Raw genomic sequence first — 21,346 nt, forward strand, 5'->3', positions numbered from 1 at the left:
CCAAGAAACAGCCTTGCTCGCTTTGTTTTGAGCTGATTATCATGTGCGAATGAAATGGGGCTTGTAGTCTGTATCAGCCTAATCGAGCAACGGCGTTTGCGCCAACTTATTACTCAACCTAAATCATCATCATCATCATCATCACCATCGTCATCTTTATCATCATCAGCCTGGTTACGCCCACTGCAGGGCAAAGGCCTCTCCCATACTTCTCCAACGACTACAGTTATGTACTAATTGTGGCCATGTCGTCCCTGCAAAATTCTTAATCTCATCCGCCCACCTAACTTTCTGCCGCCCCCTGCTACGCTTCCCTTCCCTTGAAATCCAGTCCGTAACCCTTAATGACCATCGGTTATCTTCCCTCCTCAGTACATGTCCTGCCCATGCCCATTTGTTTTTCTGGAATTCAACTAAGATGTCATTAACTCGCGTTTGTTCCCTCACCCATTCCGCTCTTTTCTTATCCCTTAACGTTACACCCATTATTCTTCTTTCCATAGCTCGTTGCGTCGCCCTCAATTTGAGTAGAAACGTTTTCGTAAGCCTCCAGGCTTCTGCCCCGTAGGGGAGTACTGGTAAGACACAGCTATAATACACTTTTCTCTTGAGGGATAATGGCAACCTGCTGTTCATGATCAGAAAAGGATAGCCAAACGGCCCCCAGCCCATTCTTGTTCTTCTGATTATTTCCGTCTCAGGATCCGGATCCGTCGTAACTACCTGCCCTAAGTAGATGTATTCCCTTGCCACTTCCAGTGCCTCGCTACCTATTGTAAAATGCTGTTCTCTTCCGAGACTCAACCTAAATAGCCTTGACTAAAGCATCCCGATGCACTCCCGCGTGAGCAAATCTTTCCAGAAGTCAGATATAAGGCACATCCTCACACAAGCATTGTTTAGAAGGAGATGCCACCTGTGCTGATTCGATCAAAATTGTTTAAAGCTTGGGCTCGATTAAATAATGGACGCTGCTGTAATAATGCAGCCTACGCATTGGTAACTTTTCCCACTAGAATCGGCGGTGGCGTGTCTTGCTTATCGGTGCTCGAGGAAAAATCCCACGCTCGCATACATTTTGTTTTGTTTAATGTGCTTGGCGCTGTTAGGGTTGGCGTCTGGCACCACGTGCAGACAGGAATTTCAACCGACCAACCGACCAGCCTTGTCGAATCGAGGCGTGACTTCGCCTGTTACGGCTGGCGTCCCGCACCTCATGCAGAAAGAACTTTCTCTCATCCGGCCTTCTTCCACCAGGCCTCGTCGAAATGAAGCGCGACTTTCTAATTCGGCATGACCACTTCGAATGTCTGCCGGTCTGGTGGAAGCCCCGCAGTGTACCGGCCTCTTTTTTATGTATGTGTGCGACTTTAGAGGGACCCGTTCCTCGAACGGCCAAAAGGAGAACTTCCACGAAGCAGCAACGCGCAAGATAGACGGACAAGCGTCTACAATTCCAGGAGGCAGGACGGCCCCCTCCTATCAGCAGGTTCTCAGTGCTGCTCACGGGACGTTGACGATGGCAAGATCGCTACCACGATTGTAGAGAGCCTATTTAAGGGGCTCCGAAGTTTACTTTTGGTCTCTTCATTCTCTCCTCTTGATTGTCACCAACTTTTGAATAAACCGTGCAAGTTTCGCACTAGAAATCATCTCGCCCCTGCTTGGTCGCCATGGTCTACCGGATGCCTGCAGCCCGCCGACAATGCCACGCTACCCAATAAGTAACGTCGGTCGAGCTTCTCTAGGCAGGCACGACTACAAGTCGGCAGTAGTACGATACGCTACCCTGAAGTACTCAACAGCGCGTAACCATCGGTTCATGGCGTGTATCATGTTTGTATAGCGCCAAAATTTATGGATTTACTTGTTCTATACAGGCATGCGCTCATTGCCTCGCAGTCCATCACAAAAGTCGGAACTTGGTTGCCGAATAATTGGTCGTCGGGTGCACATCGCGTAGCGCCAGTTTAAAGGGTTCAAAAACTGCTTTCACCGTGTTTCAGAACTTCGTTAGCCGCTAGGAAGATGACTAAACGAAAATGTTGCGTCAGTACCCCCCTAATGTAGTGGTCGTGATCTTGAGCTTTCCTTCGGATGGCGGAGTATATAAATAAGTATGAATGGGTGATTGGTAGACGTGACGATAAAGTAAAATTTTATTACTCGTGGCCTTAAAAAGAAAAAAAATCAGTGACATCACCGCGCTTTATAAAAATAGGAAGTAAAATGAAAATAAAAAGTAATATATTACTCTACAGAAGGCAGCAATAAATGAGATTCGAATCTCGTGGTGGTAAGAAATAGAATTCTGTTTGGATCTTGATGATAGGGTCTAAGCAAGATAGGCGTGCTAAGGAACAAAAATACTTCCAAATTTTGAGAATTGTTTACTAAGGCATAAGCACTATTTGGCACCGGAAAAGCATGCATAAGCTGGGAAAAGCAATTCAGCAAAAGCGAAATAACAGCCGAGCAAAAGAATGCTTCATAATCATCATCATCAGCCTGGTTACGCCCACTGCAGCGCAAAGGCTTCTCCCATACTTCTCCAACTACACCGGTCATGTACAAATTGTGGCACTGTTGTCCCTGCAAACTTCTTAATCTCATCCGCCCACCTAACTTCCTGCCGCCACCTGCTGCACTTCCGTTCCTTTGGAATCCAGACCGTAACCTTTCATTACCATCGGTTATCTTCCCTCCTCAATACATGTCCTGCCCATGCCCATTTCTTTTTCTTGATTTCAACTAAGATGTCATTAATTTGCGTTTGTTCCCTCACCCAATCTGCTCCTTTCTTATCCCTTAACGTTAAACCCACCATTCTTCTTTCCATAGCTCGTTGCGTCGTCCGCAATTTAAGTGAACCCTTTTCGTTAGCGTCCAAGTTTCTGCCCCGTAGGTGAGTACTGGTAAGACACAGCTGTTATACGCCTTTCTCTCGAGGGATAATGGCAACCTGCTGTTCATGATCTGAGAATGTCTGCCAAACGCACCCCAGCCCATTCTTATTCTTCTGATTATTTCAGCCTCATGATCATATATCGGGAAGTTTCGGCTGGTCATTACCTGTCCTAAGTAAATGTATTCCCTTACTACTTCCAGTGGCACGCCACCTATCGTAAACTGCTGTTCTCTTTCGAGAAAGAATGCTTACGCATTAGCAAAGAATTATTAGAATATCTCTGGTATTGTTGCTGTTGTGTAGGTACGAGGTCATATACTTCGTCGAAAGCTTCACTGCCTGCCTTTAGTCAGCTAGGCACGCTCAGATCTTCTCGGGCACATAGTGCGCGGAGACAGGAAGAGTTTTTAAGACAGAAAAGAAATAAAATTAATTTGTTATGTTGAAACGCACCCAAATAAATACTTCACAGTTGACTACATTTTACCACATATTACCAAATATAAACTGAACATATTACGTCATTCCAGTTGATATGATACACTCAAACCACGGAAGGCGTTATGCTAGTTTTGGTTTCAAGGAACATGCGCGCTCCAATTGGTTGCCGGACATCCTAAAATTTTTTTATTTCTCTTTTTGTGAATGCTAAATCGGGCGAAGCGCGGGCAGTGGTTGTATTCCTGCGTCCGTCGAGCTTAGCTCCACTCACCCTTGCCACTCGCTCGGTAATATCAAAAGTCGGATCGCGCATGGTCATCTGCTTCGGTTGTTGTCCCAAGTATGAAGATCGGAAAGATAAGACAGAGAAGCTTGATCAGGCATGCATCGAATGGAAGACGCAAGGAAACCAGGTCAACCCAGCATTTGACGAAGACAGCTAAATCGGGGCATCACATCTGTTTCGCGGCTCTGTGGTGTGTAATTCAGGGAATCCCAGTTCCTCGAAGTTTTTCAGGTTTCCTAATGACAGCAGGTAAGCACAAGTACTTAATCACTTTGTTTTCTGAGCAGGCATTCTTTTTGCATGCGTAAACCAGTTCTGCGCAAGCCTGAGTGGTTTGACATAGGAGCAGTGTTGATCGACCCATTGGTCATGACGGCAGCCCATCTACAGTCAGTGAAATACTTCTACTGAAGGTTGAGTGTGTGGTTGTTTTTATTGCTGAGTTACTTCGCTTTTGACTCAGCTTCAGTGTGTGCCGGTTTTTGAGTACCTGTAGTACAGACGAGGCGCAATGTTATTTGTTTCCGCAAAAATGTATGTAATCACACAAGTAATACAAGTACAGAATATGTAATGCTTATTAAGTACGAACTCGTAATCCCCGTTGGAAGGAAGAGTTCTACTAAGTTTGCTTTCTATAAATTGTTGGTTCATTGTGTTGCTGTTGTGCCAAAATAGTGTCCTAATACTCGCCTTGCTTTTCTGCATACATGAATATGACGCAAAGTATGATGACAGGCAGATTGCATGCGCTTGTAAGCACTGTAACAATATACTCCCTCATTCGGCATGTAGTTCAAATAATTAGAGCAATTATAGGCTACTTCCTGTTCATGCAGATGCATATAGCCAGTTGAAAATGCAGTGGGTCCTTACTTCTCATACTGACAATGAAATACATGTATTGTATTCTACCTTCTTTCTGTAATCCACAAAACGTGTCGCCGTCATAAAATACGTGATAGTCAAGTTCCATTCGACGAGCCCGTGATGGTTCATTTTCGCCTTGGCATGGATCTTTTGGAATCTATGTTCGCTCATTATGTAGAAATTTCAGTTGTGAATGAAAATTGCATCTCCGGATTAGCACTTTCGCACGGCGTGGATATCAGTCTTTTTTTAGTACGGAATGTGTGAATAAAAAGAAAACGTTGATCTTTTACTTGTGCTGAGTTGTGGCTTACTGAGAGGTCGGTCAGCTTTAGATGATCCACTTCACAGCCGACGAGGAAAATTTACGATTGATGGTGCCAGGAAGTTTTCTTTATGCTACCCACCACTATATCGGTGGGCTAGATGAACTGTAGCCCTAAACATAACCACAAGTTGGGAATTTCAAAGTGACTCATTTCATGAAATGACGAAATGTAATATATTACCTGCGAATATTGGTTGTTAACGGCAATTTGCTATATAAATATTGTTTATTATAACTGCTTGCACTGGTGTATAACTGCTTGCACTGGTGCACTGCACTGCTTGCACTGGTGTATAACTGCTTGCACTGCCAAGTGCCATAATATGAATAGAAGCTTCCAAGGCACACTCTAAAAAAAGTTTGCACCCTTTGGGGCGTATATCTGCCACACAAAGATAATCGTCATCTGCCTTTATGCGTTTCCTTTCTTAAAAACGCCGCACCCGCTACCTTCCGGTCGGAAATGCTATGTCATGCTGATAACGCGCATGCCGTTCGTTACTGGAAAGTACCGGTCTCGCAGCGTTAAAGAAAGGAAACGCATCAAGGGAGATGACGATTATCGTTGTGTGGCACATATACACCCCAAAGGGTGCAAACGTTTTTTAGAGTGTACACGCGGCAGGGAAAAAGCACTTCGTAAGCACGGCACATTTGAGCGGCTTCTGCGCTCTTAGAAAAATTTACACCCTTTGGGGCGTATCTTGTCCCACAACAGTAATCGTCATCCGTGCTGCCCGCGTTTCCTTTCTTTAACGCTGCGAGCCCGATACTTCCCAGTCACGAACGGCACGCGTGTTATCAGTGTGACGCAGCATTCTCGACAGGAAAGTAGCGAGCGCCGAGTTTTCAGGAAAGGAAACGCAAGTTAGGCAGATGACGATTATTGTTGTGGGACAAATATACACCCCAAAGGGTGCAACCTTTTTAAGAGTGTGCTCCGCAATTTGGCCAATGTCGCCGCGCGGTCAGTGGACCTGCAAGAAAGCACGAACACAGCTAACACCACCCAAATTACTGAAGGCTTCTCCACGTCAGAGTGACGACACGGAAGTGAAATCACCGTGGTAGTTGGCTTCACTGTGCTGGGTTGCTTGTGTCTAGTTACTAATCTGTTCGTTCGCGTGCATACAGCCTGTGAATTTAAATTTAGACCTGGAAATAGTTCCTGTGGTACAGGTGGGAATGTAGGCGAGTTCAGTCATTTTTTTTTCCTTTTTGACGCAGGAAAAGTGCTGCCGCGGATTGTTGGCTGACCAGCTGCAGCCAACCATCGGGTTTTCTTTTAGACATTTAGGCACACTCCTCACAATTTTTCCTTTATTTTTCTGAGTTGTCTTTCCTGACAACCGTTAACACTGTTCAGGAAGTCGATCTGGCGGGAAGGCAAACTACTGACAGGCTCTTGAAAGCTGTCATGTAGGGGCTGTCCTTTATGCGGGAGTTTCACATTTACAATGTTCCACCATGTCAAGACAATGCGAATACATTCAGCTGTGCCGCTAGGCGTGTTAAAGTTATCTAATTTGGAACCAGTCAGTGCTGCATTAGTTGAAAGGTTGAAAACCTTCAGGACTAGCTTGACATTTTGGCGTTCCAAGTTGGATGGATTTAATGACTTCAAAGATAATGTGGGAGCCAACTTCAACAGCTCATTGCTTTCCTTTTCATACGCCTTTCTCAAAGTGCCGCAGTTAGCACCTACCTATTACTGGAAAGTTTACTGATGCGAGGGAAAAACATGCAAGTACCTGGGTTACGTTGATTAAGCCAGTTGTTACGGATGCACTTTAGAATGTGAACACTGTCCAAAACAAAAGCAAAGGTCTTGAAGGATCAGATGGGTGTGCATACACGACGATATTAAATTTAGGGGGATCAGAAAAAAGTAACATTGCTGTCCGGTTTATGGAATTATTATCAGAAATAGCTGCGATCACCTGAACTGGAGCAACTTCCAGCTCTTTAATGAGGCGTCTGAGAAAGCAATGCAAGGCCTTTGCGTCTTGTTTTGCAAAGGGCAGTATATGCACAAAATCTTTGGGGACAATAGGTTCTGATTCATGAAGACGTACGCTGTCCTTGCAGCAATATTGCTGCTTGGGGCTGCATCTATGGTAAAAACACCTTTACATTCAAAGTAGGACCGCAAAAGGAATCTCATCTATCATGAGTGTCACAGTCCGTTTGTGCACCTTCAGTGCCAATGCCATTTTTTTGTATAAGAGAAGTACAATTCATCTTGTTGCTCTAATGATGCGCTAATGAGTGTCACAGTCCGTTTGTGCACCTTCAGTGCCAATGCCATTTTTTTGTATAAGAGAAGTACAATTCACCTTGTTGCTCTAATGATGCGCTAATGCTGTATGCAGCACAGACACGAGTATTGTGTTTGGGTGGGGAAGCTTCAACTTTGACATACTTCACATCAACTTTTAAGCATGGGGTGATATGGTAAACATAGTACTAGCAAACACAAAAAAATTCGGCTGGATATCTCACGGCACTGATCGAAACAGTTATCTGGCTGCTTGCGAAATTTTATCACTTCTGCCTGCCAGTCAGAAGGAAAGTGTGAAGCCGTGAGTTCTAGTAGAGCAAGTACCCGCCGCAAAAGAAGCTCAACTTTGCCTCATCATTTTGTGAACATCTTCGGATTTTCCATAGGTGGTCAAGTGTCTCCCAGTTGTCCAACGTCAGAAATTGAAAGAGGGAACACAACGGTGCCTACCTTCTCAATCCGCGTCTCTCCAAAGCTTTCCTTCAAAGAGATGTCTGCACTCACATCCACAGCAAAGCGCACAATGGGCGCATATCGATGCACAAGATTCAAGAAAAGTACTTTGTCTTTCGTGAGCACTTTGTTCCTGAACTCTCCCGCTGAAAACTTGTTCATGAGAAACAAAAGGTCTTCGGAAGAGGAGACTGCGTTGTTCTTGGCGTGGTCCCCAGCCTTAGAGGCTAACCCCCTTTTGTCTCTTTATATATATATATATATATATATATATATATATATATATATATATATATATATATATATATACACACACACTTCTGGTAGCTTCGCCTAGAGATTAAGCTACATAATCTGTAGGGCCTGCCGGGCGTCTATGTGGTGTTCCAGCTGTGTATTTACGCCAATTTTCCGCTACACCCCGCACAAATCAATATCTAGCGATTCGTACGGACGATCTTACTTTCCAAAAAGTAGTTTTGCGCTTCTACTTTAAAAGCGTCCGAACTAGAGCTAGTTGGTACTGATTCATAGCTAAAAACTTTGCGAAATAAAGCCAGCAAAGGAAATACGACACATCACTTTCATGTATTGTATGTAATGCTTTTGTTACTTTCTGACAACCAAGATAATGTAGCCTTTCTTATCTCGAGCCACTATTTAGTAGCTTGTGGCGAGTGTCAACAGTGTTAAAGATCACGCTGTCATCCATATTTCATAGTTTGGAATAATCCTATCAGAGCTGCAGCTGTAAAAAGTCTTGTTAGCTTAACATATTGATCAGTGACCAATTTACAGTGTGACTAACTTGTTTGACCTTGTTGATTATGACTCCCTCGTATGGTATGGTGGCGATTCGTTTTTTTCCTTGTAAGGAGCTTCTATTTAAGCTCACGTAAAGACTACGATATATTTGGAGCCTTCGAGGCGAAGTGAACAGGGCACGCGCCGAGTGCGACGATGACCGCCATTATATATCCAAAATGTGATTTTCTGCACAGTCTTTCATAATATGCGCGTTCTTATATGCTGTACTATCACTGCGCTGTAGGCGTGTAGATGCGCATAAGAGACAAAGACGAAGGAAAGGACAAAACACACGCCTTTCATTCTTGTTTCTTTCGAAGTTATCTCTTGGGAACATTTACACGCCTGCTACGCGCAACCAACTCACGCAACTAGCTGTGTTGGCCGCTGGGTGTTGTTGGTTGCAGCTTCCGAACGAGGTCATGGCACCTCCACTGAATGCGTCTAACCGCAGGGCAGGATCTGTACATGTTTATTCGGTCGGAATGCGTCAGTTGTCCTTTCTTTCATGCAGGCTGAATTCGTAGAAGAGGTGATGTCTTTGAGGGCGCCCTGCAGCTACGACAGGCACGTCTACTTTCTGGACTTCGAGGAGTGAGTAACAACACTTCACCAGGTTTGAACAAATGGGGAGGAGAGAGACTACTCGATTACCCGCAGCTTACAGGCCTGTCCGTTTTGTGGAATTTCAGAAAATGGTCAGAAGAAGCCATAGCGGCCAAACCCACCCTGTCCGCAGTTCAAACACTTGTCGACAGGGTTATGCTGAAACTTTATTCCAAATAGCTTTGCCAATATCATTGCGATGTCCATTAAACATGTTGCTGCTTTTGTTTCGCAACAAGAGATCTGCTCAGGATTGTGCATTGATTCGATGCTCTGTGTAATTTTTCTCTCTCAGGACCACCAGTCATTGAAGAGGGCTGGCAGCGACCTTTAGAAGCTTTTAGATGTGTTGACGGGCTTTTCGATGGTTAAATAGGACATGGCGATCAGGCTGACCAAATTTTCAAGTTCTAGCTGCTTTTCATCAAATTGGACAAGGCATGCTGTTCATCATGGGATGCCGCATAATGGGACTCTGGTTTTATTGACAACCATGGCGGTCAGATTTGGATGGGGACGAAATGCGAAAACACCCGTGTACTCACATTTCCTTGCACGTTAAAGAACCCCAGGTGGTCCAAATTCAGATCATGGTTTTGGTACGTAAAACCATATAATTAAATTTTTTTATTGAGTAGCAATCAGCCTTTTCCATGTTCCTGTGTAGCCCTCTGACGCACGCCGCTGGAAATGTTTTGGAAGGGTGCCGGGGCTTTCGCCGGTTGATTGGTGTACCTGCACCCATGTTGATTGCATGTCGGTTGTGTGTTTCGTGAATCGCGATTAATAAATAATGGCTTCTCCAGGGCAGCATGACGTTCACCCTTTGACTAATGGCTGAACAGGCCACAGTGCACTCTTGGGCTTACGATGCGGCCGAAAAAAGCACGCCGAGGTCCTCTCGCCGACGCGGCTGCCTAGGAGTTTGTTGTCGCTGTTATCTGCGCATGGCACATCACATCGGTTTTTGTAGTCTTTTTACACATTCATAAATATTTCGCATATTCCAGAAGCCTTCGAGCGCAGTCTTCCACGTCAAATTTGCCAAAGCGGTGCTTTGTTCAGATTGATATCTACAGCCTCAGATCACTGTTAGCTTCGGATATTGGGCAAACGGTGCGTTGATGATGTGAAATAATGCAAAACGTAGCAAAACATAACATATCTTCGCATATGAGTCGCGTTGTTTCACATCGAGACGAGTCAATGTGAGCGGCCCAGCCACTTAAGCAATGGCACCTGTCATCTAGACAAACATATTAAGGCAGTTATTACGGATTCTCGCTTTTGTTTACCTTAATCACACTTGCCGTTTGCGCGTGCCATAAAGTATTAGCAGAGAAAACTGTGCTCGGCAAAGGCATTCCCTTATAAACCGCGTTGTTCGCTCGCAATAATGGGGATGCCATCGCTAGCACCATTGCTAACTGAGCGAATTTACGCAGCTGCACCGAATGCACTGCATTTTCGGCAGAGGTAAACAGTGCTTCTCTGAAATTAAGAAATCCGTCAGCATAACAACACGCACAGGCCAACATCTACGTAGCGAATGTGACCGGAAGCAACAGGAAACTGTCACGAAAGCACAAGATGTTGGCACTGCGCTGTGTCGCCGCTTTCCACTTATTGTGTAGCTGCCGTACGAAGTGAAGAGTAGTTGACGTCAATTAGATATACGGCCACAACCTAAATATAAGAGCGGTTTCCTTCGTCCTAACTGCTTCTTCTTTAAGTTCCGGTCAATCAGTAGGGGGTGCATGAGCTCGACGGGGCCAGGCCTAACCCAACCTTCGCTAACCAGGGTTAGAATTGGCTCAAACTTCATGTGCATGACTTGAAAGGACCGAAGCTTGTGCATTTCAATTTAGAAGGCATGTCGACGCATTTTGAGCGCGAATAATAATTATATGTACAAGCAAATGTGCTGTGGCTATCGTGTTGTCAGTTCGACGGCCGATTGCGTATGGTTCGGTTGAGCGATCATGGTCGGTAAGCTAATTTTGTTGGCGCCGTCGACAAGAAAGTCCGTCGCGCTACTAGAACGCCTGCCCCTCGGTCGCGTCGTTGTCGGCCTATTGTGATCAAGTCGTCTTAGCGACACAGTGATGAATAGGCGGCTTATCGTTGGCGTCAGCGTCTTGTCACTGTCTTGTTGGTCTCGTATCGACCCAGTGTTACCGCGCCTTAAACGAGTACGTGAAGTTAGGTGCGCGCTGCCACCACCTGCAAGAGAGGGCCGACACTGCAAGAAGACTGCGTCAGCATTGTGATGTTTTTGAAGTGTCGCCGAATTGTAACGCAGGGATTTATTGCAAGGCAGCAACTACGCGGTTCATGGTGCACTCCGGGCGGTGCACTCCGGGTGAAGTGAGGTTCTTTTTTTTTTTTAAAGTGAAGGTGTAGTCTTACGCTACGCACGTTTTCGGCACCGCACCGACGTAGTGCTATAGAAGAGTAGAGTTCCAACACGGTACGCGGCTCAAGTGTTCGCTGCAGGTCACATCCATACGCTTTATTTTTCGTGGTACTTTCCCCCAATATCTTGCCGCGCGGCCACGCGCGCGTCCCTTCCAAAACATTTCGCGGCTAATCCGCTAGGGCAGGCCGCATAGGCCATGGTGCCGTGAAAAAAGCGGGACTCTAAGCACAAGCCAAGAAAAGTTTTGCCGTCGGCGTTGCCGTCATGTTTAGGTATATTTATACTTATCCGTGCCGTACATGCAGGTTGTATTGCTAGACTATTCAATCACTAAAGTTGCTGAGAGCTGGTCTTACGTTACTGACTGAAGCATTTCTCAGCATTTTGAGAACGGCAGCCCGTAAGCAAGTGTCATAAACCATAAAAATCCCGGTGCATGCCTTTCTCCTAAATTTTCTCAAACTATCAAATATATTGAGTCCACAACAATATGATGGTCGAACCTTAAAGTGACGTATTTTACTGCACCGGCTCTGCACGGGCCGCGTAGTGGCGCCTGCGCGATTCCATCACAGGACCTATATGGTGTGGTAAAGCTTTTCATGGTGTCAAAAATTCTGGCACACCCGCGCATATCGCGTCCGCATTAGTAGGACCCACGCATAGTTGGAACAGCGTCTGAGAATTTGAAGCGCAACGCTAAACATTGCAGTCAGTGATTCGCCTTTCGGGCGAAACTGCCAGTTTTTGGGACTCCGAGATAATTGCTGTGGTGTCTGTTGGCCCCGTGTTAAAAAGGACCCAGCTTATTAACGTAAGTCAGTGAGAGGGACACAGTAGAACGTTCTGCATGTCGTCTCTGTATCATGCGCAGAATACCTTCGACAACCAGGTATGTCGCTTGAAAAGGGCTGAGTGCTCGAACTCCACACTCACTCCAAAAACAAAAAGGAGTTTTTGAAATACTCAAGGGCGCTCTACAAAAAAAAAAGGAATTGAAAGGCGGACGCCGAATGGCAGAGTATAAAGCCTGAGGTGATGCATTATTTATGGGACGTATAGCCCGCAACTCTAAGAATGTGTGGAGCCTGCCCGGCATTTAGAAGATTTTCCTTTGCACTCTCGACCCAAGATGTGGTCACGATGCAGGCCAGAGTGGTGAACTCCGGGTTAATATTTTTGGGGTGGCAATTTTGTGGGAACTTGCGGCGCATTTCTGCTGTCGCCGTCGGTGTCGCCGTGATGTTTCGCATGAAGTCAAAGGGTGATAACGTCGTTGAACCGTGCCACATGCTGTTTGCGCAAGTGAAAACTTGTGCGGATGCGTCGACGATAGCGGCTCAATCTCGCGCGCGCAAGGGAGGGAAGCAGGGAGGAAGCACGCCGTCTTTTGTCGCGCGCAATACAGCGAGGAATGGTAGGCAGGAAAGAGGCTGCTGGTGGCCTGAAAGCGATTTGTGAAAGGGACAGTGTTGATAACTTAGTGTGCGCTGTGCTTTCGCCGCTTCGTTCGCGTTGAAGAGAGAGGCAGCACAAAGGTCAATTCGCTCGCTGCTGCTGCCTTGCTTCATCAATCCAGCGTTTTGAGAGCGAGTTTCCGCGGTGAGCGAGTGAGATGTGTTCATGCTTGCTTGTCCGCGGGCGACACCATACTTGTTAATTTAGTTAGTAAGCGAACGTTTACAAGCTTATACGACCGATAAAACTACTATGAATACTTCCTACAGCTGTCGAATAATTTGCTATCGCAATTGATGCTTCCCCTTTAAGGCGAAACTGCGACTCTTTTACCAGCTTGGGCTCTTTCATCGTCAGCCTGGTTACCTTCACTGCAGGGCAAAGGCCTCTCCCATACTTTTCCAACATGGGAGAGGCCTTTTCCCTGCAGTGGGCGTAACCAGGCTGATGATGAGGATGATGAAAGAACCCAAGGTGGTAAAAGAGTCACAGTTGGGTTCTTTACGTGCATCAAACCCACGGTACAGGGGTGCTTTTGCATTTCGCTCCAATCGAAATGCAGCTGCCACGGCCGGGATTTCATCCCACGCGCTCGAAACAGCAGTGCAACGCCAAAGCCACAGCGCCACCACTGCCGCTGAATGCTTGAAGCTGTGCCGTCGAACCTCAGAATGATCATCAACCCAACAAACGCTATCCAACAAAGAAAAACATGCAAGGCCGTATGCAAAGTGGTCAACAGCTCAGCACTCGCTTGTCGCGTCTTTTGCGTTATTTTAAAGGCGTTTATGAACTATAGCTCCAATGTAGAATGTAGTTCGACTGGAGTTGCGTACGAAATACGCTTGACCTGTGGAATGTTACGTCGGAGAAACGGGGTCTAGCCATCGTGGTCTGGAACATGTTCTCAAGGTAAAAAATTTAAATCTTGTACATTTAAGCGAGCATATGTCTACATGCCTATGCCAGCCACGAGTTGAGAAGCTTTGTATATTAGGCAATAGCAAGAATGCTATATCGCGTGAAAAACTAAACGTCATTTTTCTTCATTAGGCAGAAAGGCAAAGCATGTATCAGTGACGTCTTCGTGTCGCCGTATGATATAAAAATAAGATGGGTTGGGGCTTCGCTGCTATGAAAGTTGCCGTTGGTATGCCGTTATTATTTGTGGCTGCATGTGTGACATCAGGAATACTACGAAAGAAATAAATATGGGGCGCTACAACGTAAAACTATTCCACACTTTTCTATTCCAACTCTGCAATCAGCCCACCGCGATTCGTCAAAAACTTTTTTGGACCACCCCCATTTCACCTGTCTGTAACTCGACGTCACGAAAACCACGATGCCTCCTCATTTGATATCACGTGTACTGTTTACAGGGTTGCCGTTGGTGGCTACTCTGCGCCAAATTGGCTACTTTTCGACCCCGTCTGGCGATGAAAATTTCACGTTGGCTCCTTGGCTACTTTCTGGCTACTTTGAACTTCTATTTTGGCGCATTCACTAGCCATTTTTTTTGCAATTGCATATAGAATAGCAAGCAAGAACAAAGAAGAACAATTATTTTTAAAGCTTTGCTCTCCTCATGGCTGTTCCGGTCGCCTTGACCCGCGCGCGCCATAGCGCGCGCGTCCTGTACGCATATATTCTCTCCGCCGGCAGTGCGCACATAGAGACCAACTAGCAGACGCGGGTGCGCAGACGCACGGACTCTGGGTGATGGGCGCACGTCGAAGCAAAGCCCGTGAGGACGTTGCGCGCCATCTGGAGAAAATAACGCTAATTCTCGCGCACGGCGAAGCAAAGGCCGCAAGGACGCTGCGCTCCATCTGGAGAAAATAACACTAATCTAGAGTACTTTCTCTGTTAGGGTCATGCATCCGAAACCATGCGTTTAGGTGCAGCCGTGTGCACGGCATGACACCAGAGAGGAACGAGCAGTACAGGTGAAATAACACTTGTGTACCCCAAGGCGACAAAGCTTCTGTTTTTCTGCCTTCGGCCTGCCGACACCGGCGTCTACCATGGGAAAAGACGCAAGAGCAAAGCGCACGTTTCGAGAAGAATGGAGAAAGGACAAGAAACTGAGCGGTAAGCAAAACGGAAACTATTCTTTAGGCGTTTAGTCGCATGCCGCTTAGTATCTAATATGCATATTACCATGCGTTACAGGATGGATTTCGTCACGTGATGGCGGAACGACTGCTCACTGCAAGTACTGCAATTGCAACATTCGACCCCACTACAGTGATCTGTTGAAGCACGCAGAAACCAAAACGCACCGCGAGTGCGCAGTAATCCCAAGTTCGCAACAAAAACTGCCGCAGCTTCTAGCGTCTTCGAGTCGAACGTACTATGAAAAGGCTCGCCGAGAGTTAAGGATCGCCTTGTACACTGCAGTGCACACTTCCATAAATGCTGTCGACGAACTTGGTGAGATTCTGCATTCCGAATTCAATGATTTTGATCTGCACAGAACGAAGTGCACGGCTATAATTACGAATGTTCTCTTCCCGTACTTCACGGAAAACATGGACAAACAACTGAACGGCTCCAGCTATTCTCTAATGGTGGATGAATCAACCGATGTATCCACGACAAAGCAACTTTGCATGGTTGTGCGGTTTCTGAGTTTAGAAGAAAACAGGATTGCAACCACCCTTCTTGATCTCGTAGAGCTGTCTGATGGAACGGCAGAAACGCTTCACGACACGGTATTGAAGACGTTGGACAAGCACGGCCTATCGATCAAGAACTGTCTCGGACTCTGCACCGATGGTGCAAATGCCATGTGCGGCAAACACAATTCTCTGTTCAGTCGTCTTAGTGAGGACAACAAAGACTTGATTCTGATCAAATGCTCTTGCCACAGCCTGGACCTTGTGGCATCCAAGTCGATGGAGGCGATTCCTTCTGCGGTTGAGCACTTAGTGCGAAAAACCTACAACTACTTTGCACACAGCAGCTGCCGGCAAGATGCTTATAAGAGACTGTATGCCAGTATGACAGTGGAAGATGAAAGTGCAAATCCACCGCCCAAGATTCTGTCGCTTTCGCAGACGAGATGGCTTGCTATTGCAGACTCTATAGAAAGAATTTTGGCGCAGTACCGGTCTCTCGAAGAGTTTTTTGAGAAAGCAGAAGATCGCAGCTACAACGTGCGCATTTCACGAGAGATGTATCGAGACAGAAAAAATTATGTTTACCTCGTGTTTCTTGCCTCAGTTCTCCGTAACGTTAGGCGAGTGAACAAAATGTTCCAAACAAACACAACTGACCCACTGGTTGTCTTCCAAGAGCTAGAAAATTTGTATTTGGAAATTCTTAGGCGGATTTTGAATCCATCAGTTTTGAGGCACAACACAACGGCAAGTCTGCTGTCGCTAGACCTGGCAAAAATGAAGTCGATTTTCCTGCAACCAGAGGTAGTGGACCTAGGTGACGTCTTCAGTGAGAAGATTTCACTAGTCCCTATTGAAGACCAACGGGCCGTGAGGGAGCGCTGTTTCCAATTCTTGAGGCAAATGGCGATGGGACTGCAGCAGCGACTTCCAAATGCCTCCTCTGCACTTCGAAGACTGTGTGCCATAAATCCCGATGGCATAGAAAGTGCTAAGAGCCGTGAATGCATAATGAAGCTACCGCTGCATTTTTTGGATGTTCCTCAATCGAACTGGAGTCTCAAATACGCCAGCTGCAGAGTTTTAGCGGTGCACTTGATCGCGCGTCATGTTTGACTTTCTGGCACGCAGCGGCATCGTACAAGGACCCTTGCGGCGAATGCCCTTTTCAACACCTGGCGCAAGGAGCACTGAAAATTTTGACCCTTCCCATTTCTAACGCTGATGCAGAGCGCGTGTTCTCTTGCGTGAACTTGACGAAAACAGAGATCCGTAACAAAATGAAGCTGGACTTGCTCATGGTGATTCTGCGAATCAAATTTGGGCTACGACTTCAAGAAAAAACGGCATCATCGTTTGACGTTCCTGCTGAGTTGTTGAATAGAATGTGCCAAAATTACTCCGGCATGAACACTATCTACTCTAGATAAACTACGCGGACTGAACTTTTATTTATTTGCAACGTACCTGATGCTTGAAGGCCAAGCAAGAGAACCAAATTTCCTTGCTCTTTATTTACTCTGTGTTCTTGTGTTGATTCAAAATGATATTATTTATTGTTCATTAATAAAAGTTGCTTATAATAATGGTACTTTTCTACTTGGCTACAAATTTGGCGCCAAGACCAGGTGGCGTGGCTACTTTTGGCTACTTTTAGCCTCAGTTCTGGCTCTTTTTGAAAAATTCCCAACGGCAACCCTGTGTGTACACATTGATTATGCATAATTTGACCGAACAAAACAAATATAGTTATTTCTGATTCGACGTCTTTTTACCATTAGCCCTCGACTATTGATCAAAAGTTTTCGGGCTGCACACACTTCACGTGCCCCTCACGCGACGTCACAAAACCGCCACAACTTACTGCGTCAAAGTGACGCGTACGCTATAAAGATGCATTAATATGCTGATGAAAACCGAATTTTCTTCTGGATAGCCGGAGGCTTCCCCGTTCCGAAAGGAATAAAATATGGCTGCCGTCGATCGCTCCGGCACTGACTACTCGCCCCTGCCGTAGGGCACGGGTTTATTTCGTGTAATAAAACATTTTGTGTGGCCGTGTAACGTTTTCGAGAACTTTCGACACGTTAACGACCTCGTTCTGCCAACTCTTCTTTGGTGAGATTCCGTTTTAGCATCATTCTTAAACTTCCGTTGCATGCCACCGCGATTGTCGACGAGACACCGCAAGCTAAGCAAGTGAAAGCGGAGCAATCGCAGACGCGCGCATCACCCTCTTCATCCGGTTATCGATATTCAGTGTAGTGGCTCGGCCCCATCGAATCCCTCTCCAGTTGAGCATGCTCCTCGCCTCCTGTGAGCCAATTAGATAAGACAAGCTGCTCAGTGCAGGCAACGTTATTCGTTTTTTAAGAAAACAAAGGTGAGCTCCTATGAACGAAGGGAGAATTTGATTGGTTTGTTCAGACAACCCTGAGGGTGACCGCCCACGCTTGCGTCTGCGGTTATGCAAATTTCACGTCAGGAGATTGGAATAAAAACATATTGGAATAGTGTTACGTTATACGGTCCATGCAGTATACAGTATGTTTGTACAAACAGGATAGGTGTTACGAGAATAAACATTTAGCTTTCGTCTCCTGTTATTATCTATGTTATTTATCTATTCATTTATTATTACCCTCAGGGCTTACAAAAAGCATTTAGAGGGGAGCATCGTTAGTATATCTGCACATATAAAATAAATACAAGGAGAAGTGAATAACAGTTATACCGCAAAGAAAATACAGCCACAGGTAATTGAGCACAAAAGTAACAAAGCAAAAATAAACACTTAAAAATCAAGTAAGAACAACAGCAAAACGAGAACACGGAATAACGGCAATAAAAGAAAACGAGAGCAAATGGTGGCTGCGTGCTAGTGACCCATTTTTGAAGTAGGCTTATAATTCGTTTGTTAGTGCTCTGCGTAAACAGTCTGTATCTGTGATAGCGACTAGTGATGCTGGCAGCTGGTTCCACTAGAGACATGTTCTCGGCAAGAATGAGTATGAGTAGGTGGCTGTGCGGCTGCGCAGGTACATGAACTTTGAAGCGATGATCGACACGTACGGAGACATAAAATGCTGGTGTAATGTATCGGGACTTGAGCTCGTGGTTATGATAGCAGATTTTATTCGGGAAGAGAGAATGGGAATGCCAAGAGCAAGTTTCATGTTAGTAACGCTAGAAGTATGGTGATAATTGTTAAGAATGAAACGGACCGATCAATTTTGCACACTTTCAGGATATATATTAGAGTAACATGCGCAGCGTCCCATATCGAGCATGCGTATTCGAAGTTAGGTCTGACATAAGAGACGTAGAGTTGTTGTTTTAGTTTCTGTGGAGCTATAGAAAAGTTATGTCTGAGATAGTCAAGCATGCGGTTAGCTTTCGACGTGATGTATTCAATGTGTCCTTTCCCATGAAAGATTGCTAGTAATATGCACACCGAGACATTTGTAAAACGTACTGGGCAAAGGGAAGTATCATGAAGTATGTAGGCGGGGCAAGCTGACTGGTTGCGGGAAATTCTCATTGTTTTGCATTTAGAAGTGTTTAGTTCCATTAGCCAAAGCTTGCACCAAGCTGCAGTGTTATTGAGATCATCCTGGATTGTTAAAGTATTGTTAGTACTTTCATTCTTGCGGTATATGACATAGTCATCAGGAAACAGAGAAATGGAACTTCTAATTTGGTTAGGAAGATCAATGATATAAATTAGGAAACGTAAGGGTGCTAACACAGAGCCTTGAGGTACCCTGAACCGACCGGAACTTCAGGAGAATCATTATCAATAATGCTCACGTATTGTGTACGGTTAGAAAAAAACGCCCGAATCCAGTTGAAGACCAGGGCATAAATATTTAGCTGGCCGAGTTTTAGTGGGAGTAGGTTAACTCTGTCGAAGGCTTTTGCAAAATCTAAAAATATACAGTCTACTATAAAGCCATGGTGTAGAAAAGTACGGAGATCACTACAAAATCTTAATAACTGTGTTTCGCATGAGAAGGACTTACGGAACCCATGTTGACTGTTAAGAAAAAACTGGTTTTGTTCCAAAACGTTGACTAGATGGGATAAAATTGTGTTCAAATATTTTACATGGTACTGATGTCAAGGAAATAGGTCTGTAGTTGTATGGGTTATGGGTGTCGCCAGATTTGTGAAGTGGGATCATCCTGCAATTTTTCCAGTCTCTGGGCAAGGAGCTATTATTCAGATTTTGTAAAAATCAACTTTCATATAATGAAACTATATTCAGTAGTACCCTGCATGAATTTGGCCGTAATGCTATCAATACCGTACGAAGAGGATCTTTTTAGATTGTTAATAACAGAGCAGATACCCGATGAGCCGCGTAAGATCGGTTCCATTGGAAAGAAACTAGGTGCTGTGAATGGTGGAGAGCTGCTAGAGTGAGTGGGGCAAAATGAATGGGTGAAAGCGATGTTAAGTGTAGACGTGCAATAGCGTCTTGGGATTATCTCACCTAATTCATTAGTAAGGGTTCTACCTTGACTGTCGCGGCTATTCAGCACGTTCCAAAAGCGTCTCGGATTCGTTCTGAGTAACGATGGAGGCGTGGTGTTATAGAAATTAAATTTAGTTTCTTTTGAAGCATTGGAGTAGATTTTGCTGCGACTGCGTAAGCGGACCACTTGTCAGTAGTTGACGATTGTTTTGCAGCACGGAAAAGTATGCCTTTTTTGTTAGATAGTCGGTTAAGGTGTCTAGTGTACCACGGCGCGTTAGATGATTGATAAACCTTTCTTAAGGGAATGTATTTGTTTATTTGATGCATTGCTTTACTTTTAAATGATGCCCACAATTCTTCAACTGATGTGTCGGTGTAAGATATATAAAAAGTGTCGTGGAAGGAAGAAAGATCTTTGTTGATAGCGTCAAAGTTAGCTTTATTGTAATCTATGATAAGCTTAAAGCGCTTGTTCCTTTTAGCAGTTGGTACAGAGATAGAAAAGTTGATCACGTCGTGATCGCTGAGCCCTGGCAGGTGAATTATTGTTGATACAATTTCAAGTGATGACGTTAGTATCAAGTATATTAAGGATGATGTCGTAGAAGTAACACGTGTAGGAAGGTGGACTAGTTGCGATAAGTTGAAATCCAAGCATGTGGCTAGGAAGCTACTAGTTTTGGCGGAAGCAGGTTCTGTTAGCGGACATAAATGAGACCGTTGGATTGATGGAAAATTAAAATCACCTAGAAAAAGAACTGGTATACCGGGAGAGAGAGAGAGAACATTTATTTATCATGAGTTTGGGCGACTTCTTTGCAGGATGGAGGCCTTAGTTCAGGGCCCCATTGGCTCGCGCCACTCCGCGTGCCCGCAGGGTCAGCCGTCGCTGCTCTTGCGGGTCTGAGCTGCTCAGCGCAGTCTCCCAGGAGGATGAGGATGGTGAAGGAATAGAGAGTAGACCGGAGGGTGTGGGTACTCCCAGGTATACTGGGAAATCGGGCTGGAATCTGGCTAAGGGAATCATGAATTGCCTCGCGAAAAGAGCTGTTGGAGTTAGGCGGGCGGTAACAAATTACAAAAACAATCTTTCTAAAAAATGGTTATACAACACCACACTATTTCTGAATCACATGGAATGTTCAAAAGGGTGCATTCAAAGCATTCATTCACGGCAATGAGGACACCGCCACCCGTTCTCTCAGCGCGGCCACGGCGATATACGGTGAATCTTTTCTCGCACTGAAAAAGTTCACGGGTTAAAATTTGGTCAGATAGCCAAGTTTCAGTCAGCAATATTATATCAGTATCTGCGTCATTAATTAAGGCGCTTAGATTGTCTCTTTTCAGGATAAGACTGCGAAAGCACGGAAAGCACTGACGGG

General features: G+C 45.3%; 1 protein-coding gene across 2 annotated transcripts in view; it reads left to right on the forward strand.

Moving 5' to 3' along the window:
* The window catches only part of pip (heparan sulfate 2-O-sulfotransferase pipe), a 161,955-nt gene that overhangs the window by 73,092 nt on the left and 67,517 nt on the right, over positions 1-21,346 (forward strand). For both annotated transcript variants that reach the window (XM_065428737.2, XM_065428739.2), the window contains one exon: positions 8,889-8,968. In XM_065428737.2, the coding sequence (XP_065284809.1) occupies positions 8,889-8,968 (80 nt within the window). The remainder of the gene's footprint in view (positions 1-8,888; positions 8,969-21,346) is intronic.

This window comes from Dermacentor albipictus, chromosome 6 (assembly GCF_038994185.2).
Source record: "Dermacentor albipictus isolate Rhodes 1998 colony chromosome 6, USDA_Dalb.pri_finalv2, whole genome shotgun sequence".
NCBI lineage: Eukaryota > Metazoa > Arthropoda > Arachnida > Ixodida > Ixodidae > Dermacentor > Dermacentor albipictus.